Source organism: Apostichopus japonicus, chromosome 3 (genome assembly GCF_037975245.1).
Source record: "Apostichopus japonicus isolate 1M-3 chromosome 3, ASM3797524v1, whole genome shotgun sequence".
Classification (NCBI taxonomy): Eukaryota; Metazoa; Echinodermata; class Holothuroidea; order Aspidochirotida; family Stichopodidae; genus Apostichopus; species Apostichopus japonicus.
The window spans coordinates 15,172,391-15,189,656 of NC_092563.1; the positions used below are offsets into that span (position 1 = coordinate 15,172,391).

The window sequence follows — 17,266 nt, forward strand, 5'->3', positions numbered from 1 at the left end:
CGTCCCCCGGGGTCCGACCTGGATTCTCAATGCCACTAAAGTATAACATCAGCAAATCTTGGTAGGAAAGTTTTAAAGTTATGTCACTTTTGCCAAGAGAAGCGATCTGATACCCAAAGGGCTTACGTATTATGAGAGGAGGCAATCCAATAGTTACATATCGGCTGGTCCATTGTGTCAGTAACTTCATCATAAGTACGGTCCCACAATTCATTATCTTTGGAATATAAATAATCAACGAACTGGGAACGAGGAAAAGAAAAGAAAAACAAAGAAATAATTCAGAAATATACAGATGTACGCAGCAGGTACCATTATACATCATAACAATCCCTCCTTCATCAGGAAAGTCACCATGCTAACTCCACCGCACCCTGCCCTCTCGCCAGCCCTCTTGTAACTTGGTAAGGCCCACTGACATACCAGATGCATTAACAAAATAACAGATATACACTGCACTACTCCAGGGACCATTCCATCATATGATAGTCATTGCTTCATATCAGCAATCTTACCAGCTAACCCACTCCTTCCCCACCCCATCCCTAAAACATATTAAAGCCCACTGACATACCAAATGCAATAACAAAATACCAGATATACACTGCACTACTCCAGGGACCATTTCATCATATGATAGTCATTGATTCATATCAGCAATCTTACCAGCTAACCCACTCCTTCCCCACCCCATCCCTAAAAACATATTAAGGCCCACTGACATACCAAATGCATTAACAAAATACCAGATATACACTGCACTACTCCAGGGACCATTTCATCATATGATAGTCAATGATTCATATCAGCAATCTTACCAGCTAACCTACTCCTTCTCCATCCCACCCCCCTATCTCACCCCTAAAAACATGTTAAGGCCCACTGACATACCAAATGCATTAACAAAATACCAGATATACACTGCACTACTCCAGGGACCATTTCATCATATGATAGTCAATGATTCATATCAGCAATCTTACCAGCTAACCTACTCCTTCTCCATCCCACCCCCCTATCTCACCCCTAAAAACATGTTAAGGCCCACTGACATACCAAATGCATTAACAAAATACCAGATATACACTGCACTACTCCAGGGACCATTTCATCATATCATAGTCATTGATTCATATCAGCAATCTTACCAGCTAACCCACTCCTTCTCCACCCCACCCCCCTATCTCACCCCTAAAAGCCCACTGACATACCAAATGCATTAACAAAATACCAGATATACACTGCACTACTCCAGGGACCATTTCATCATATCATAGTCATTGATTCATATCAGCAATCTTACCAGCTAACCCACTCCTTCTCCACCCCACACCCCTATCCCACCCCTACAAACATATTAAGGCCCACCGACATACCAGATGCGTTAACAAAATACCAGATATACACTGCACTACTCCAGGGACCATTGCATCATATGATAGTCATTGATTCATTTCAGCAATATGACCAGCTAACCCACTCCTCCATCCCACTCCCACCACCCTCCCATCCCACCGTAACCCTACAAACATATAGCGGCCCACTGGCACATGACTAGGGTTACCAGATAGATGACTATTTAATCTGAGGATAGGGTTACCTCATCACCAGTAAAGTAGACTTGATGTCTCTTATCCGGGGCACTTGCTGACTCTTCAAAGTATTTACGTATGTACTGCTCAACAGCCATCTTGTCTTTGGCCAAAACATCCTAAGGCAGAGAAAAACGGAACAAAAATAATACTTTACCATTATTATTAGGCCCCCATATAAAAAACTACAGTATGAAATGTTTCCCCGAAAGGTGATGAGGGCGGTATTGAAGTTAGCATGCATAGACTCAGGATGTGTGACCTGATTAATTCACTATGGCTTCGGCTTTTTGAGTACAACCTTTCTGTATGCTGCCGAGTTGGACGAATCTAACTGTAACAGTAATTACCTACTTTGTGATCCACGTTATTCTCACTGCCGACTTGGCAATCTGTCCCTCTCACAAGTTTGCAAGGTTGGTATCAGTGACTTAATATTTTTCCATTTTGGGAAACCCAAAATTGGCCACAAAGAAAGCAACATCATGCTTTCACATTAAAGAGTGAAATTAAGTATGTAGCCACTAAAATAACAGATGAAATTGCATCCCAAAACAATAACCAATCAGGTTTAAAGTGTGTACCACCTTTCTACTCCTATGAGGTGGTCAGTACAATTAGCTATGGAATGAATATTTCATATTACAATGTCAAAGATCATGTCCATGACCATTGACCAAATTCCTTGCTCTATCTATAAATACAAAACGGAAACTCATCAGTTTCGATTTCTTCCTTTCATTTGATTTACGCTGGCCGACTCTATTATTGATGTGATGTCAAGATCCACTTAATATTCCCACGATATAGGCATACAGTTTATTCTCAAATACTTTTTCACTTTGAACAATGGAGATCCAGCAGCTTGCAAGAGGGTAGAAAACTCAAGTTCTTGTCTCACTAAAAGACAAATTCCAATTTCACCACCCTCTATCTCTCATTCAGGAATGTGAAGTACGTCGGGTAGGTGACCTGTGGTTGGATCGACGCTAGTATGTGTAGAACATCGGACCCCATTTTTTTTATTACTCACGTTTTGTTCGTTCTTGAGAAACTTTGTAAAAAACTCTAACGATATTCGAGACCTGAAAAGGAGGGAGAAACCGTAAAGAGCACATCAAATATTTTTCCTCATTTTTATGTGTAGAAATTATGATCAATCAAGTGACTGATTCAAGCGCTCCACTGAACACTTGAAATGGCGAATATGTTGATTAAAACCCTTTTAAATTTCTATTTCAACGATGTTGAGAGAGCTTTTAAAAACAAAATTGGGTTATTGTATAGTAAATGTAAATCACAAAGTTACAACGATGTACCTATTTGAAACCATTCTGCCCGATTTGCAGAGATTGGGCAAATTATAAAAATTTCACATAAAAAACTTTACAAAACGCTAAGGTGCCATCAAAATATTACGACCTTTCTGTGTATCAACTTATATCAACAAAATGTTGACTGCTATTTTGGGAGGCTAAGATGTTCACTTTTACTGAAAGTGGTTAAAAAAGCTTGCCCTGATTCCAGGATTCTGTATTATTACTAAGGTGTTCAGATTTTACAAAGTTGTACAAGCATGTGTACATGTTGCAGAAAAAATGCAATATATTTGATTTTTTTTCTTTTCTGAGGGTGCTGATTTAATGGAAACTGCAGAATAGATCAAATGCACATTGGGATCTTAGTTAATGGTACAAGGTCTATAAATGTCTAGTAAATTCATCAGGACTTCCATCTTTTTTTCTCCCAGGTAGTTTGATATCAGGCCAGGGAGTCGTATGACTTTTTTTTTTCCATCTTAAAAATGACAAGCTGTTTATCAACCCCAATGGACATCATCCATTATCACCTATGTCTATATCTAGAGTATGTGCCCCAATACTTTCTCCTGTCATAAAGAAGTTTGTAGTACCAGGCCTAAGTGTCCCTACAAAAACTTGAAAAATTCACTTTCTGAAGGTTCAAAAAAATATATATATATACAGTATGTATATATATACATATATATACATATATATATATTTTTATCACATGAATGTAACAAGCCATGTGATTATTTTGTGATAAACAAATTAATCAGTCGTAAACAAAAAAAAACCCCAGCTGGTTCAAGAACTCAGGGATGAACCGGGTTGAATTGGAAAAAAAAATGGACTTGAGCTAAGATTTGATCATGTGAAGAGAAACCAAGGATACATTTCATAAATGATTGTATTTTGTCAGAGAGATGCAAGGCTCATGAATGAGTTCATCAACAAACTCTTGTCATTTAGAGTGCATCAACGTCCTCCTCCCTATGTTTACAGTTCACATCTGCCGGATATACTAATGGTTATATACAAACACCCGAGAAAACAACTGTCAATAAGTCATTGAAACTGACGCACATATATATATATATATATATGTATATATATATAGATATATATCCCTATGCAAAGTTTAAATGTGTTTCCATTGCTTAATCTTCAGATGTTTCAACTTTTAAAGCGATATTCCAGTGGCAGACAATATGAATTTACTGATAGAGAGGGAAATATATACCACCCTGTCAAGTTTGTGAACCCCACGGGTAAACATCTTGTCCCTAACCTCAACACATGATTGAAAGAATGTAACTTAATATTTTGATGCAGCCAGACCCCGTCCCTTTAATACTCCGGTAAGTGGGCTGCTATGTCATTCAGGTTTAAGATCATTGAATGTTTTCTTTCAGATTAATAATCATCATATCTTGTTCATTATATCCTAGGAATGGGGTACATTGAAAATGCTTGCTTAGTTGTCGACGTTCACTGTAGAATTTCTGCTGAATGCAACCTCTTTCTATTTTTTTTTATATATAATTAAAGAAATAATACTTTCCTCTGTGGATAAATGATTTAAATGTTCCAAAAAATTTCCAGCCAAACCCTTTCCACGATAACAACACTATATTACGCTTCGATTGCCAGATGCACTCACAATATATCACCAAATTTGAAGAAAAAAGTCATATCTTTGCCGTACAAAATGCGATGAGAATGTGGTCCTTGTCGTAAAGATATTCGAGAGTATTTCCAGCAATTCTGTTAAACCAATCAACTTTAGTCATCGGTATGCCTACTTATAACTGTGACCTAATTAAAAGTTTGGACATAATATATGCAGAGTCATCTCTTGGCAAGAAACCAAACCTGTTTCTGATTTTTATAAACTTTCCATTTCTGCCTTTTTGCCAGGGTAATAGTTTACTTTTTTAATTCAAACCGTATCTTATTACCTGTACTAAATCTCCTTTTAGTGGTTATGACCTAAAAAATAAAAAAAGTGCTTCGCTCATTTTAAAATGGATGAGCATCATTTGGAAGCTTTCACGTAGACTAAAATTATGCAAATGTGTTTCGATATTGTCAAGTATGTCAGTATCTGCCCTTGAAAGAAGTCAATGTTCAAAAGTATCCCATGGAGAGAAAAATAGAGAATTTTCACTTCTTCATGGTTCATATCTATACTAGTATCAGTTTTTCATGTTTTCCCTTTGTGTAAACATATTTGGAGAACGACTTTTGTTAATTCTATGAAGATAATACTCCAGTGTGGATTCTAAGTATGCAAAAAGCAGATTCATATCCTTGTTTGTTTTAGCTGATTAAGTACTTCCTAGTTTTGAGGTCCATCTATTGTTTTGTCTCTTCCTTCTGTTTTTGTCTCACTGCTATGCGCATTTTCACTTTTCATATCCGACAATATAACGGACGATATCGCTTCGATGGATGAAAAATCCATAATCTCTAGTTACTATGGTTACTAGATAAACAACCGTATGGAATATCTCCATTCATACTCACTCCTCATCCATATAGTCCACAAACCGTTTCGTAACCTGCAAAAAAGATGGGAAAATATTACAAAAATATAGTTGCCGTTTTTCCTTCCTTTTTTTTCAATCTTGGAAAAAAGATGTCGGAACGGAAATATAATTTCAAATCCAAACGAAACTTTGGAGCATAGTTGGTCTTTGTTTTCTCACAAACTTAAAGACATTTGTCTTTGCTCATTTGAATCATCTATGGCTGCCTCACATTAAGACCGTATCTTGATATTTCGTTATCAGGATAGTCTGATGATAATATGGATCACGACTCTCAGTTGGCTGAAAACTTGAGGCAATCTACTATTTGGAATGGATCAACTTCGTTTTCTTGTCATTAATCTTTATTCTCCCTTTATTTATCAATTTGAGCTTTTTTCGGGCGACCTGGAGTAGCTTTTGGGCGCCAAGAGCAGATGGCCAGGTGGTAGTACATTTAAACAAAAGTACATTAAAAAGTGCATCAGAATAGCCAGATGGTATGAGATTACTCCAATGTTTTGGAATTGAGTAAAACCCTTTTTTTAACCTTATACTGTACAACTTATGAATGAGTATTTTTTTGACATCAAGAGCAGATGGTCAGGTGGTAGTACATTTAAACAAAAGTACATTAAAAAGTGCATCAGACTGGCCAGATGGTATGAGATTACTCCAATGTTTTGGAATTAGTAAAACCTTTTTTTTAACCTTGCACATACTAAACTGTACTAGTTATGGATGGTAAAACCTTGTACGTTAGTTCGAGTATGTCATACTATGAATGCATTAGGGAATGTGCAGGTACTTTGCTCGGAAGTGTTCGTCATAGATGCCTGGAACGAATTCTCAGTAATTTGAGAGACCGCAACTTGTCAAGATTTTGTGGAACTAGATAGGGCCCGATATGAGAGCGCCTTCTGTTGATTTGGGGGCGTGGCAGGAGATTCCCATTGTCTTAACATGTATCACTGGCTGGATATGATTACATCACTTCTCTTACGCACTGAAACAATGGGTATACTTACAGACGGTTGACGGAGTAGGTTGTGATATAGCTTGATAAATTCATTCATCGTTAAATCCTGACGAACGGACTTGGACACCTCCTGAGTAACAAAGAGAGAAGGCGTTATATCAATAGTAAATTAGTCAAAACGAACATAAAATGATACTGTGCAAATGTGGCATGACAAACTCCATCGCTTAAAACCATCCTTTTAATGGACGGTGAGCCACAAAACCGCTTTGTTTATAATCTTTTAATCTGACTCAAAATATATCAAAATTTGACTCAAAATATATCAAAATTCTACTTCTGATAAGCACTCACAGTCATAATTCATTTGCAAATACCTGGCAGGTTATAATTTATCAAGTATCACATTGTACTTGTGGGGCAGTGAAGTTTTCCACATTGAAGGTATTAAAGTTTTTTTTCCACATGAGGTATTAAAGTTTTTGATATATGTTAGTTTAATCTGAAGTAATAGTGCTGTCAAGTTTACTGCAACTTTTTTTACTTACATTGAATGCATCTCTTAGATCTTTAATATTCATCTTCAGATTCATTCTTGGCAGAATAGATTTCATCTCTCGGAGAGTGATTCTGAAAAGGAAGAAGAAGGAAAGAGAATAAAAGTAAAGCATGTCCAGCTACAGTAAGGCACCACATCACATAGACAGGCTGCAGCAGCTGCAATATTACCCGCAGCAAGGCTGAATCGATATGAGACAATAGTGGTTTTCTCTGCATACCACTAGTGCCTACTGTTTGAAATGCGGAGCACGGAAGATTACATCCTCCACAACCTGGCTGCAGTGATGTCCCTCCCACTCCCTCCTCCCTCCCTCCACCCCCTCCCTCCCCAATCACACCAGTCTGTTAAAAGTGACAAGCTTTTGCAGCTACTGTACCTCTATCTTGCCATCAATTGGAACAATAGGCATTTCAACAAGAAGAAGAAATTAAAGGGATGTTCAAGTGGCAGACAACATGACACTGATATTGAAAAGTAAAAATATTCCACAATATTTGTGGAACAACCCTTTTCAATATCTTGTCACTAACTCAAGAAATGTTTGATTGAATGGAATTTATTTTTGGCTTTCTAAATCCTTGATTCCTAAATAGCAGTGGAATCCAATAAGTGACTATGTAATGTCATCATGGTGAATGTTCTTCAAAAGCTTTATCTTTCCAATTATAATCTTTCGTTTACTTTTTCCTTCAAACTTTTTGGAATGTTTGCTTTAATACTGTAGCTGTCAGGGTTCTCTGTCTTTAATAATAACTTTTCCAAAATACACTTTCTTGTCTGAATACAATTTCCTCTGGGATTCAGTGAGATATATCTTAAAAAGAAAAAAAATGCAATTTCAGTGGAAATTGATGTGATGACATCATCCATTTTGCTGTTGCCAGATGCATTAAAAAAATTTAAAAAATACCACCAACTTTTTTTTTTTTTTTTTACAAAACACATTGTTATACAAAATGTTATGAGGAAGTGATGTTGACCAAAAGATGCAGCCAATTTCTAGCATTTTTACAAGTGAACCAACCTTCAGCCACCAGTATAAACAAGGTACAAGTCCAACCCTAGTCAATGTGTTAGAGATAACTGTCATGAACAGCTTCTCCAAACAGCTAAGAAAAATCTTATTCAATTTGGGAGATAACATGGATTTAATGTTCCTTTGCAGACAAGGCAGCAGACTTGAACAAGTCTAAATCTACAATGCACTAAATAATTGATCCATTGAGGAAAAAGGTATTCTTACAAACAAGTTGAATATTGATGAAATCTTGAATGTAGAGAACATTGAAGACTACAAGCAGACATTAATAACACATCAAGTACAAGTCAATAACAATATTGATCATAATAGGAGAGTTTAAGCATTAAAGTAAAAGTTCCTACACGTTTACAAAATAAAAGTAGTATTTACGGTAATGACTGTTTCAAAACGAAAAAGACAACGCTTAATGTCTTTTTGTTTTGGCTATCGAGATAGGTACATGGGTTAATCATAACTTAAAAGAACATTAATATAATAATAAGATACTCTCATCAGAAAATGAAAGTAAGGTTCCCGTTTAAATTGTACACGCCTGGTTTTGTTTATCTGTGAACTAAAAGCTAATCCCACATTACAGATCTTTAATTATATTGTTCAGCTCCTGTTCAACTACTATTCAACAACACTTGAATTAATCATTCAATTTCAAGGAATAGAGTTTAATTAATTTTGAGTATAAAACATCGGTACTACATGTACAGCATTATTAAATACTGTTAATTAGCTTTACCAAGACTATTCAAATTTGTAAGAGAATTATGTAACCAAAGACACAATAGTAAATTGCCTTTTGCATAATTTACTATAAATGATGAAAAAAAAATCCTGATAAAATGTTTCCCCATCTATACTAAAAATCTGTTTTCAACTAATCAACAAAAAAAAGGGTGAATTTAATTTCTACATTTTTAAAAAGTAGCACAATTATTCATTGAAAACATCATCAAAACATCTTTTTTTTAAGCTCCCTTTGCCCACCAAAGTTGATTCAAGTATTAGATGACAATTGATGCCTTTTTACCCTAAAAACCACAAAACTTACTGGTTTGGGTATTTAAGAGTGACGAGCTTACCTGGGAAACTGCTACACCTTAATGCTAATGGAGGGAACCTATAGGGAAGGAGTTGCTCTATATCAAACAGTCCCCAGAAACCCTCACTTAAAACAAGAAAAGGATACTAATCAGGATGTTGAAAGACTGTAAACTCCTTAATAATCCAAAGGAAGAAAACTTACGAATCCTCAGCTACCAAAACGGGTCGAAATCCGAAGGAAGAAAATCCACTCGAAAATCATGTGTAGACACTTTGAATGGTAGAATGAGAAGGAAGGGCAATGACTGGGGGGACCGGTCATAGAGGGGGGCACGCAGTGTTAAAATGTTACCAGGACATTCTAGGCACGGTAGAACGTGGTGCTAAGGTTGTGAGGAGACAGGTAAGCGAGGGGTGAAGTAAATTCTGGACATGCAAGGGTATCGAATACTTAGGTAAACCTGCTACTGGTATGAACTGGTATGAACTTAGGAAAGATCAGTCTGTGGTCAACATTGCTACGACATGGGATCGACGGTGAAAATTAGCAGAGGGGTAGAATGTCCCTTAAAACTTGCCAAACAGGAACCCTTACTGTACATTCAGGACAAGCAAGATTTTCAGGTACTACTGATATTCTAAAACCTATTATTCTATGCAGAATACTTCTTTTATGTTAGTTAATAAATTCACCATTCAATTTCATAGCAGAGTAATAGAAATGGTTAGAAAATTGAGAACTACCTCTCACCACCCTACTACTCCCTTACAACCTCCCCCCCCCCCCACGCTGTCTTATCTACATACCAGACCCACACACCCAACATGTCATTCATTCATTTTCCATAATCCTCACAGGCTGGGTATGACAATTTACTCCCGAAACCAGTAGAGACTTTTAACTCCAAGAGAGAGAAAAAAATTGGGAAAATGAAAAAAAAATCACTCTAAATATTAACAAGGGAAATCTTTGTAAAGTTGATGCTTTTTTTTCCTTTCTATTCAGTGAAAGAAATATCATATCCTTCTTTGATTGAAATAGCTTTAGGGTAATAGGAATCAGTTTTAATACATTTTTAAAGTAACATGCTATATCGTCACTCACATCGACAGGGACTGAACAACCACCAACACCTTCAATTTATATGACAGAGAGCTATGTCAAGAACAGCATATATCTTGTACTGTTTGGTAGGAGATATGTATCCTAACTCAATAGTTGTTTCTGGGAGCTGTGATGTCATAGTGCCAAGTACTAGGATATCAAACCTTTCACTGTTTTTTTTTTTCTGTTTTTTTTTTTTTTTCTTCTTCATTTCTTCAAGGTGGAAATATTAACTGTTTAGACCTGGGAAATGAATGCCATCTCTTAAGTCTTGTAACCAGCTTCGATATTTTTAGCTTAAACATTTGAAAACCCATCTCCATTTACAGAATGTAAACGCTGTAATAATATAGAGACTGAGACACATGTGGTTGCTCTATGATGTCATAGTTAGACTTGATCAAGTCCTCATCCTTGCATGTCGATATAAAGCATTTAATATGCGATAGCTCCATAAATGGAATAATATTTTCTTAGCAGCTTGGGGACGTTGTTAATGACAGTTATCGAGCTATCACATCGATCAATAACGATGTTCGTGTGAGTCTCCTTTAAGTTTTATGTGTTTCGAAAAGTATATAAATGCCCAGGGTCATAATATTACTTTCACTCATTTCCATTCATGGAATATTTGATTGAATTCTATTCTCATGAATCTTTCATAGATACATGAATTCCAATGATATTGGAAGCCAATGTACTAAATCTGTATTACAAGTTTAGCAGTTTAAAGATGTTAATGTACTTCTCATAAATTGATTTAAATCTATGAATCTCTCTGAATATCACAAATGCAGTACTTTCTTCGGAAGTAAACCAACTGTACCACAGCAGAGTAGAGGAGTACTTCCCAGGAATTTAGAAATAAAAAAAACCTAATCTGGTTTGTGCAGATTTTTTTACAAATTAAACGAAGATACTAATTTTCTCAAACAAAGCATCCAGTATATGGACTTGCAACTCTTACACCCCGACTTACACTTGAATATTGTAACATTTTAGCACTGCACCCCTACTGACCCAATTTTAGCTCAAAAGCCAATTACTCCCCAACATCAGTTATGTACTATATATACCGCAATGTATTGTTTTCACAACAGCAGCATGGTTTCCAAGTCATGTGGCTGATTTAACGACTCTAGTCAGCTTCTAAACAGGAAGTTTTCTGGAAAGCTTGCACTCTTTCAGTTCAACACTCTCCTGTACCACTCCCCACCCACAAAGCGAAACTACTTCAAAACTACTCACTTACCGTACAAGGTCATTGTGAGAAAAAAATGTGAAATTAAGCTCATAATCTTGCTTGAATTGTTTTAGTGTATTATAGAACAATAACACTATTGATGTACATGATAAAATTAACTGCTCAAAAAGTGTTATATTTTCCCCCTGAACGAGCTAACATCCCCGAGATTGTTGCTTTAATGACACAGAGCTCTGCTTTAAAAATCCAACCAGGGTTCTTTTTGTTTTCCAGGGTGAAGTACATACAGTAGAGTATAAATGTATTATAGATAATTAACTGTATCAGTACTACATCATCTACTTAACCTACATCAATAAACAAGATGTAATACAATACCTGGGACATTAAAGTGTTTCTATACTTGATTAAAATGTTAATAACTTAGGAGTGTTAGCTCAGTGGTTAACGTCGGTGCCTTTCTATCATAAGGTCCCCGGTTTGAGTCACTCCAAGATTAATGTATGTCGTCCAGTTACAGAGTTGTTGACAATTGACATAATCATGGACGTTAAATATGAATCTAAGAGACTGATTACGGTCAGCTTGCGGCTTTGATAAGCCAATGGTCGCTTCTTTCGCGAGTTCCTGCTTGCAGGAGGATCTAAAATACATACAATAACTGACTACATAGGATCAGTTAAATGGTTACGTGCACCCCTCCCCCTTACATGTAGCTCTGTCTGTTAGATGACGGTTGTCCAATATGTGTTAATACCACTGGTCAATCGGTCAGACTGGGGGAGCAAATCTATGAACCAACGGGTACCATACCACAATTACTGTTGTGCTACATCCATCCGAAGAAGGGTAAACAAACACTACGCCCCTGATCCCACCATATGCCCACTTCTTCGTCCTTCTGAATCTGCCTTTCAGGAGGTAAACCAGCAAGTCCTTTGCAGAGACATCTATCCTTGATCATCAACATGGTTTTTTACATAATGGGGAATTTTTATATTTTTTTTAATGTTTTTATTATTGTCCGCTTTAATGAGGGTTGTCCTGCTCAGTGCAAAAGCACTGCTTTCCAGAGGAGCCCTTTTGGATCAAAAGACATCTCTGGACCCAGTTTTTGGTTGGAGAGACATCACAGTTTTATCATTTAAACCTTGACTTTACAGCACCGCAAACAGTGGTGACCAGGTGGCTTTAATGCACAAAATCTAAAGTAAGGTCTCTTGAAGTGAGCAAGTTCTGTAATCATGAGCACCACAATTAAAATGTCTTTGATATTGTCAATCACATTTCTTTTATTTGAAAGAACATGAAAACAGTTTCCATTTCTTTTCTTGATAGACTGTGATGTAATTGTAGTTACTATATACAGGGGGAGGGGAAGGGGGGGTGGCAGTGCAGTGTACTGTAGAAATGTTTAATGCCAGTTTATAGGCTAGGGTAGATCGAACTGTGTACGTTTAGGAGACGGGTATCAAAGAGAAATCAATTCTAGGATGCTGTCCTACAGAGCGATCGATATAAAACAACATCATTTTGAATAACATGGGCTTAAATAACTTTGGTAAAACTGTGAACCAAGCTTAGAACCTTACTTTAAGATCTTGGTGTAACTGTTGACCTGTTTTTATTACATGATTTTCAATATTAAATTAGCCTTGGAAGAGTAATGACTATAACTAAACGAACAAGAGAGAGTAGTAGTAAAATGTTTGAAATTCTCGATAATACGTCATAAATAATACATGATCCATTGTTGTTCTGAATTAGATAACAACAAAATACTTTCTTTCCAAAAATATCAACCCTATAAAAGCACAGTGGGAGAATTTTAAGCCTTTCTTGTGTGGATGGAAATTAACACCCACATAAATGATAAAAACAAAATAACCTTACCAATAACCTTCTAGATAAACTCCTACATTCCTCTCAAGGACAAGCAGTTTTTCTCTTCTTTGCATTTGCTGACACTATAACCATTACAAAATTTTCTTTCTTTAAAGTGACATATTTAGTTTGTTCAGTATTTCTATTAATTCTTTACTGGAAAAAAGTTCCCTGCAGTATTCTACACAATTAAGATCAAACTTTTGACAAAAAAACAAAGATCTTTATACACACACAAATCAGCACTGGTGGTTAAGTATAGATCTAATTTGCAATATGTTAAACATTTACCTTCAACCTTGTAGCACCATAGTATATAAATATATGCTTTTGTAGTTTCGAAACTATGGAAACTCTATACTGTTGATTTTATGTAATAAACACTGTCAGAAACTTATGATTCTAATTATTTCATGTTTGACAGGTACAGTATATAATAGTAAAATAATTTATCAACTTACAACATTTTATATTCATTATATATATAGATTTATATTATATATATTGGCAGCCACTTGTTTGTTCACCTGAAAAACAGGTACCCTTTCCATAACCTAGGATGGAGAGCTTAAAATCAATTAAAAAAGCAACTCCAAGGACAACCTGTTTTCTGCACTGTAGGGGGTGATCGGAGGAGGCAAAAACTATCATTTAGAAACATCGCTTAATTCAGTTGTTATGCAGCCACCCATTAAGAAAATAAATAGGATTGAAACAACTTTATGTGTATATAATAAAAAAATAACCAATTACAGAAATATTATGTCAAGCTCTTGCAGTTGATAAAATAGTTAGAGAGTAGAGACCCTGATTCTGTTTACAGCAACACTGATTCACTTAGCGACATCCTTCAAGAACGAGCTGAAAAATTGTTCGGGTATGTGGCGGAGGTTATGACTTTGCTTACCAGGGACGAAATCAAATCCATATGAGATCTGAAACAGATCTATACGAGAAGATGTGGGAGTTCATACAAAATAAGACAACTGGTTGTCTCACATCGCAAAACTTTTGGCTAGACGTGCAACCTTTAGTCACGCGCAGCTGCAAAACTGCTTGCAGCAAGGCTGACTCAAATATCAAACAATACCGATTCAGCAGACCAGCAGTGCCTATTGTTTAGTTTAGAGACCCAAGGATCAGGAAGCCTTACAGTAGCTTATTTCACTGAGACCCTATTCGTGTTAGATCGTGGATGAACACCGGCTTAGTTCAAGCCTTCTCCTTTCGATATGTTCAGAAGATAACAAGGCAGGGGTGTGCATTCTTTCCCATTCCTGCTCCCATGACCAGCATTTAATGTCCCCATCCAACGGACGAGAGTGTATACCCCAGCATCTGACCACTTTCTCAAATACTGAGGTAGACAAAGGCACCCCATTCGACATCACTGCAGTGCAGCAATGATGAACAAAGTTGTTTCGAAACCACCCAAGTGAAGAACAGAAACTAACCCCCGTTCCCCAAGTTCACAAACCAGAAATACCAAATCCACGGAAGTCTCCACACATCATTGTAGGAAACTGTACAACAGCCAGCACAAAATACTTTATGTCCTACTCAGCATGGCTGCAGGATGCCTGCATCCACCTCAGCATCCTATTTGTGGCACTGTGCCTAAATACACTACCATTGCTAGGTTTAGTGCCAGCATAAACAATTTAGTACTTCTCTACCAGCCAGCTTTCAAATCATCAGGCATGAGCCTGGGGTAACTTTGCAAAAATTGCGGTATAGGCTCCAGTTTGCGTATGCTACAGTGTGTTAGGATAATAGCTTTTTGTCCACGAGGTAGAAAAGAAATCACAGAATTTGCGGAAAAAGCTCAGGCCTGAAATCATGTAGTGTCATGTTTATTACAGATACAGAATATTTGAGATCTTTGTATCCCATCAGTTCCACAGAGTGGATTGGAACGAGTAGTGTTCTAGTTAGGAACAGAAAAGGCAGAGCTGTACAGTTGGATAATGGCTGTAGGAACCGCTGTAGGAAATCAGGACAACAAAACACACAATGTTGGCACTTTGGATGGTAGAATGAGAAGGAAGGGCATTGAACGTAGGAGCGATTCATAGAGGGCTCACAGTGTTAAAAGGTTACCGGTTCATTCTAGGCACGGTAGAACGAGAGTGCTAAGGTTATTGGGGAGACAGTTCAGGGAGGAAAGAAGTAAATCTATACAGTTGGATAATGGCCAGTGTGCTGTACAAAGGCCAATGAAGTATCTGTTATTGAGTATTGTTACCAGTTAAAAGGCTAGATTTAGATAGAAAAGTGCAATGGTAGTGTCAAGACAGGTAATATGGGAAGGACCTCTTCCTCCTCTCATCTGTTTCTTCCCCTCTTGCATATAAAACCTCTAGCAAATTGGTGGGGGGGGGGATTATAAATTATGAAAAAAATGGTGGGAAACAACTTACTTGTCCTCAGTGGTCTTGCCAAAGGAAAAGAATTCTCTTTTCATCCATCTATTGGAAGAAATTTAAAAAATACTATCAAAGTCACCAAAAAAGCTCAGAATAAAAAAGAGAAAAACACAATTTTCATATTGATTGATTAATTCAAAGAATGTTATTTTTTCAAGATGAAGCTTAAGCTTTTAATTTGTGTAACTTTATTCATTTGAGGGATAAGAATGATTCAAATACTGAAAATTACTAGGATTAAAGTTACAATAAATAACTGCTCTATTGAAAGAAGATGTAAAGTTAACATCGTTTAGGAAAACACCTTGCAACCAAAAACTTACATCAAGATACTTTGCTGGATATATATATATTTTTTTGTTGCTATAGACTGGTAGTGCAGACTTTACAGTACTCAAGGACGAAGACCTCGATAAACAGCCCAAAGTTTGGATATTTAAATTTACTACATTTCAAGTGGATTTAAGTAATTCAAGAATCAGCCAATCCTGGGTGGGAGGGGATGAGAAGTGGGCGGGGGTGGGGATGGGGCAGGGTGTAGGAGGTTACCAAACTCCTCTACACATAGCACAGCAACTGTGTAATGCCTACCGAAGGTAGCGAAGACAGGGAGATATCAATTAATAGGAGATGTAAATGATTTTTCTTTACTTCTAACAAAATCAAAAAGAGGTAGAATAATATTCTACCCTGGATGTTAGTATGAACAAGAGTGAGAAGAAGACGACGACATCAATATACAGAGCGAGATGAGAATGATTCAAGGATTGAAGTTATACTGGACAAACCTTTCAAGCTCCAGTGGGTGGTTTGCTCTTCCTGTATCTTCAAGTAACCACTGAAGACCATAATACCAGAGATTAAACTCATCCTTGTTGGCAGCTGAAAATTAAAATATAAATCAAGTTTAAAACAAACAGAATGTAAGATAAAAAGCAAAATATAGGGTAATTATTTTTTGGTCATTCAATGCAAAAATGACATTGATATCCCCTGTAGGCTTCAAGTTAATTTATAGTACAAACTGTTGAAAATTTCAACTATGAATTTAAGCCTTTCTTAATTAGCTCAATAACCAAAAAGGTCAGGTTAATTGGAAATGGTTATGTGCTGTAGGTGGAACGTTTAGCAATGTCACAGGCAAGTCAAGAAGGTCCTTTTTGAGATGGGTATCTTCAAATAAAAAAATATGTGGCAACGAAATATAAATACTGTTCAGATGAGTCCACATTGCACAAATTATCAAATATTTTTAACTTCTGCCACTCATATTAAAGAATCTGGATAGAGCCATAACACTTCCTGATAACACAAACACGATTTGTTAGCTGTAACCATAAATACTTTTGTGACCATATAGAATATAAATTATGCTTCCTGTCCCCCCTCCCACCCCCCTCCCAAAGCTGATCATGAATGAGTAGCCTGTTGATAATTATTTGTAAGTTACCTATCAAGAAGCATCCAAATATCAGGGCTTATTAAAAATATTGATGAAAAAACCTACTAGTCACAGAACACAATATGCATCACTTTAAACTGTGTTGAGAAACTTTTCTTCATGAAAATGAAAACATGGTTCTAAAAGATTGTACAAGCCTGATT

At 36.6% G+C, this 17,266-nt stretch overlaps 1 protein-coding gene across 3 annotated transcripts in view; it reads right to left on the reverse strand.

The window, feature by feature from the left end:
• Nucleotides 1–17,266, reverse strand: part of LOC139964542 (1-phosphatidylinositol 4,5-bisphosphate phosphodiesterase gamma-1-like) — a 91,586-nt gene that overhangs the window by 35,917 nt on the left and 38,403 nt on the right. For all 3 annotated transcript variants that reach the window (XM_071966203.1, XM_071966185.1, XM_071966194.1), the window contains exons 4-11: nt 16,450–16,543; nt 15,656–15,703; nt 6,952–7,033; nt 6,453–6,533; nt 5,423–5,457; nt 2,626–2,677; nt 1,601–1,711; nt 127–242 (exon numbers count right to left, since the gene is read on the reverse strand). In XM_071966203.1, the coding sequence (XP_071822304.1) occupies nt 127–242; nt 1,601–1,711; nt 2,626–2,677; nt 5,423–5,457; nt 6,453–6,533; nt 6,952–7,033; nt 15,656–15,703; nt 16,450–16,543 (619 nt within the window). The remainder of the gene's footprint in view (nt 1–126; nt 243–1,600; nt 1,712–2,625; nt 2,678–5,422; nt 5,458–6,452; nt 6,534–6,951; nt 7,034–15,655; nt 15,704–16,449; nt 16,544–17,266) is intronic.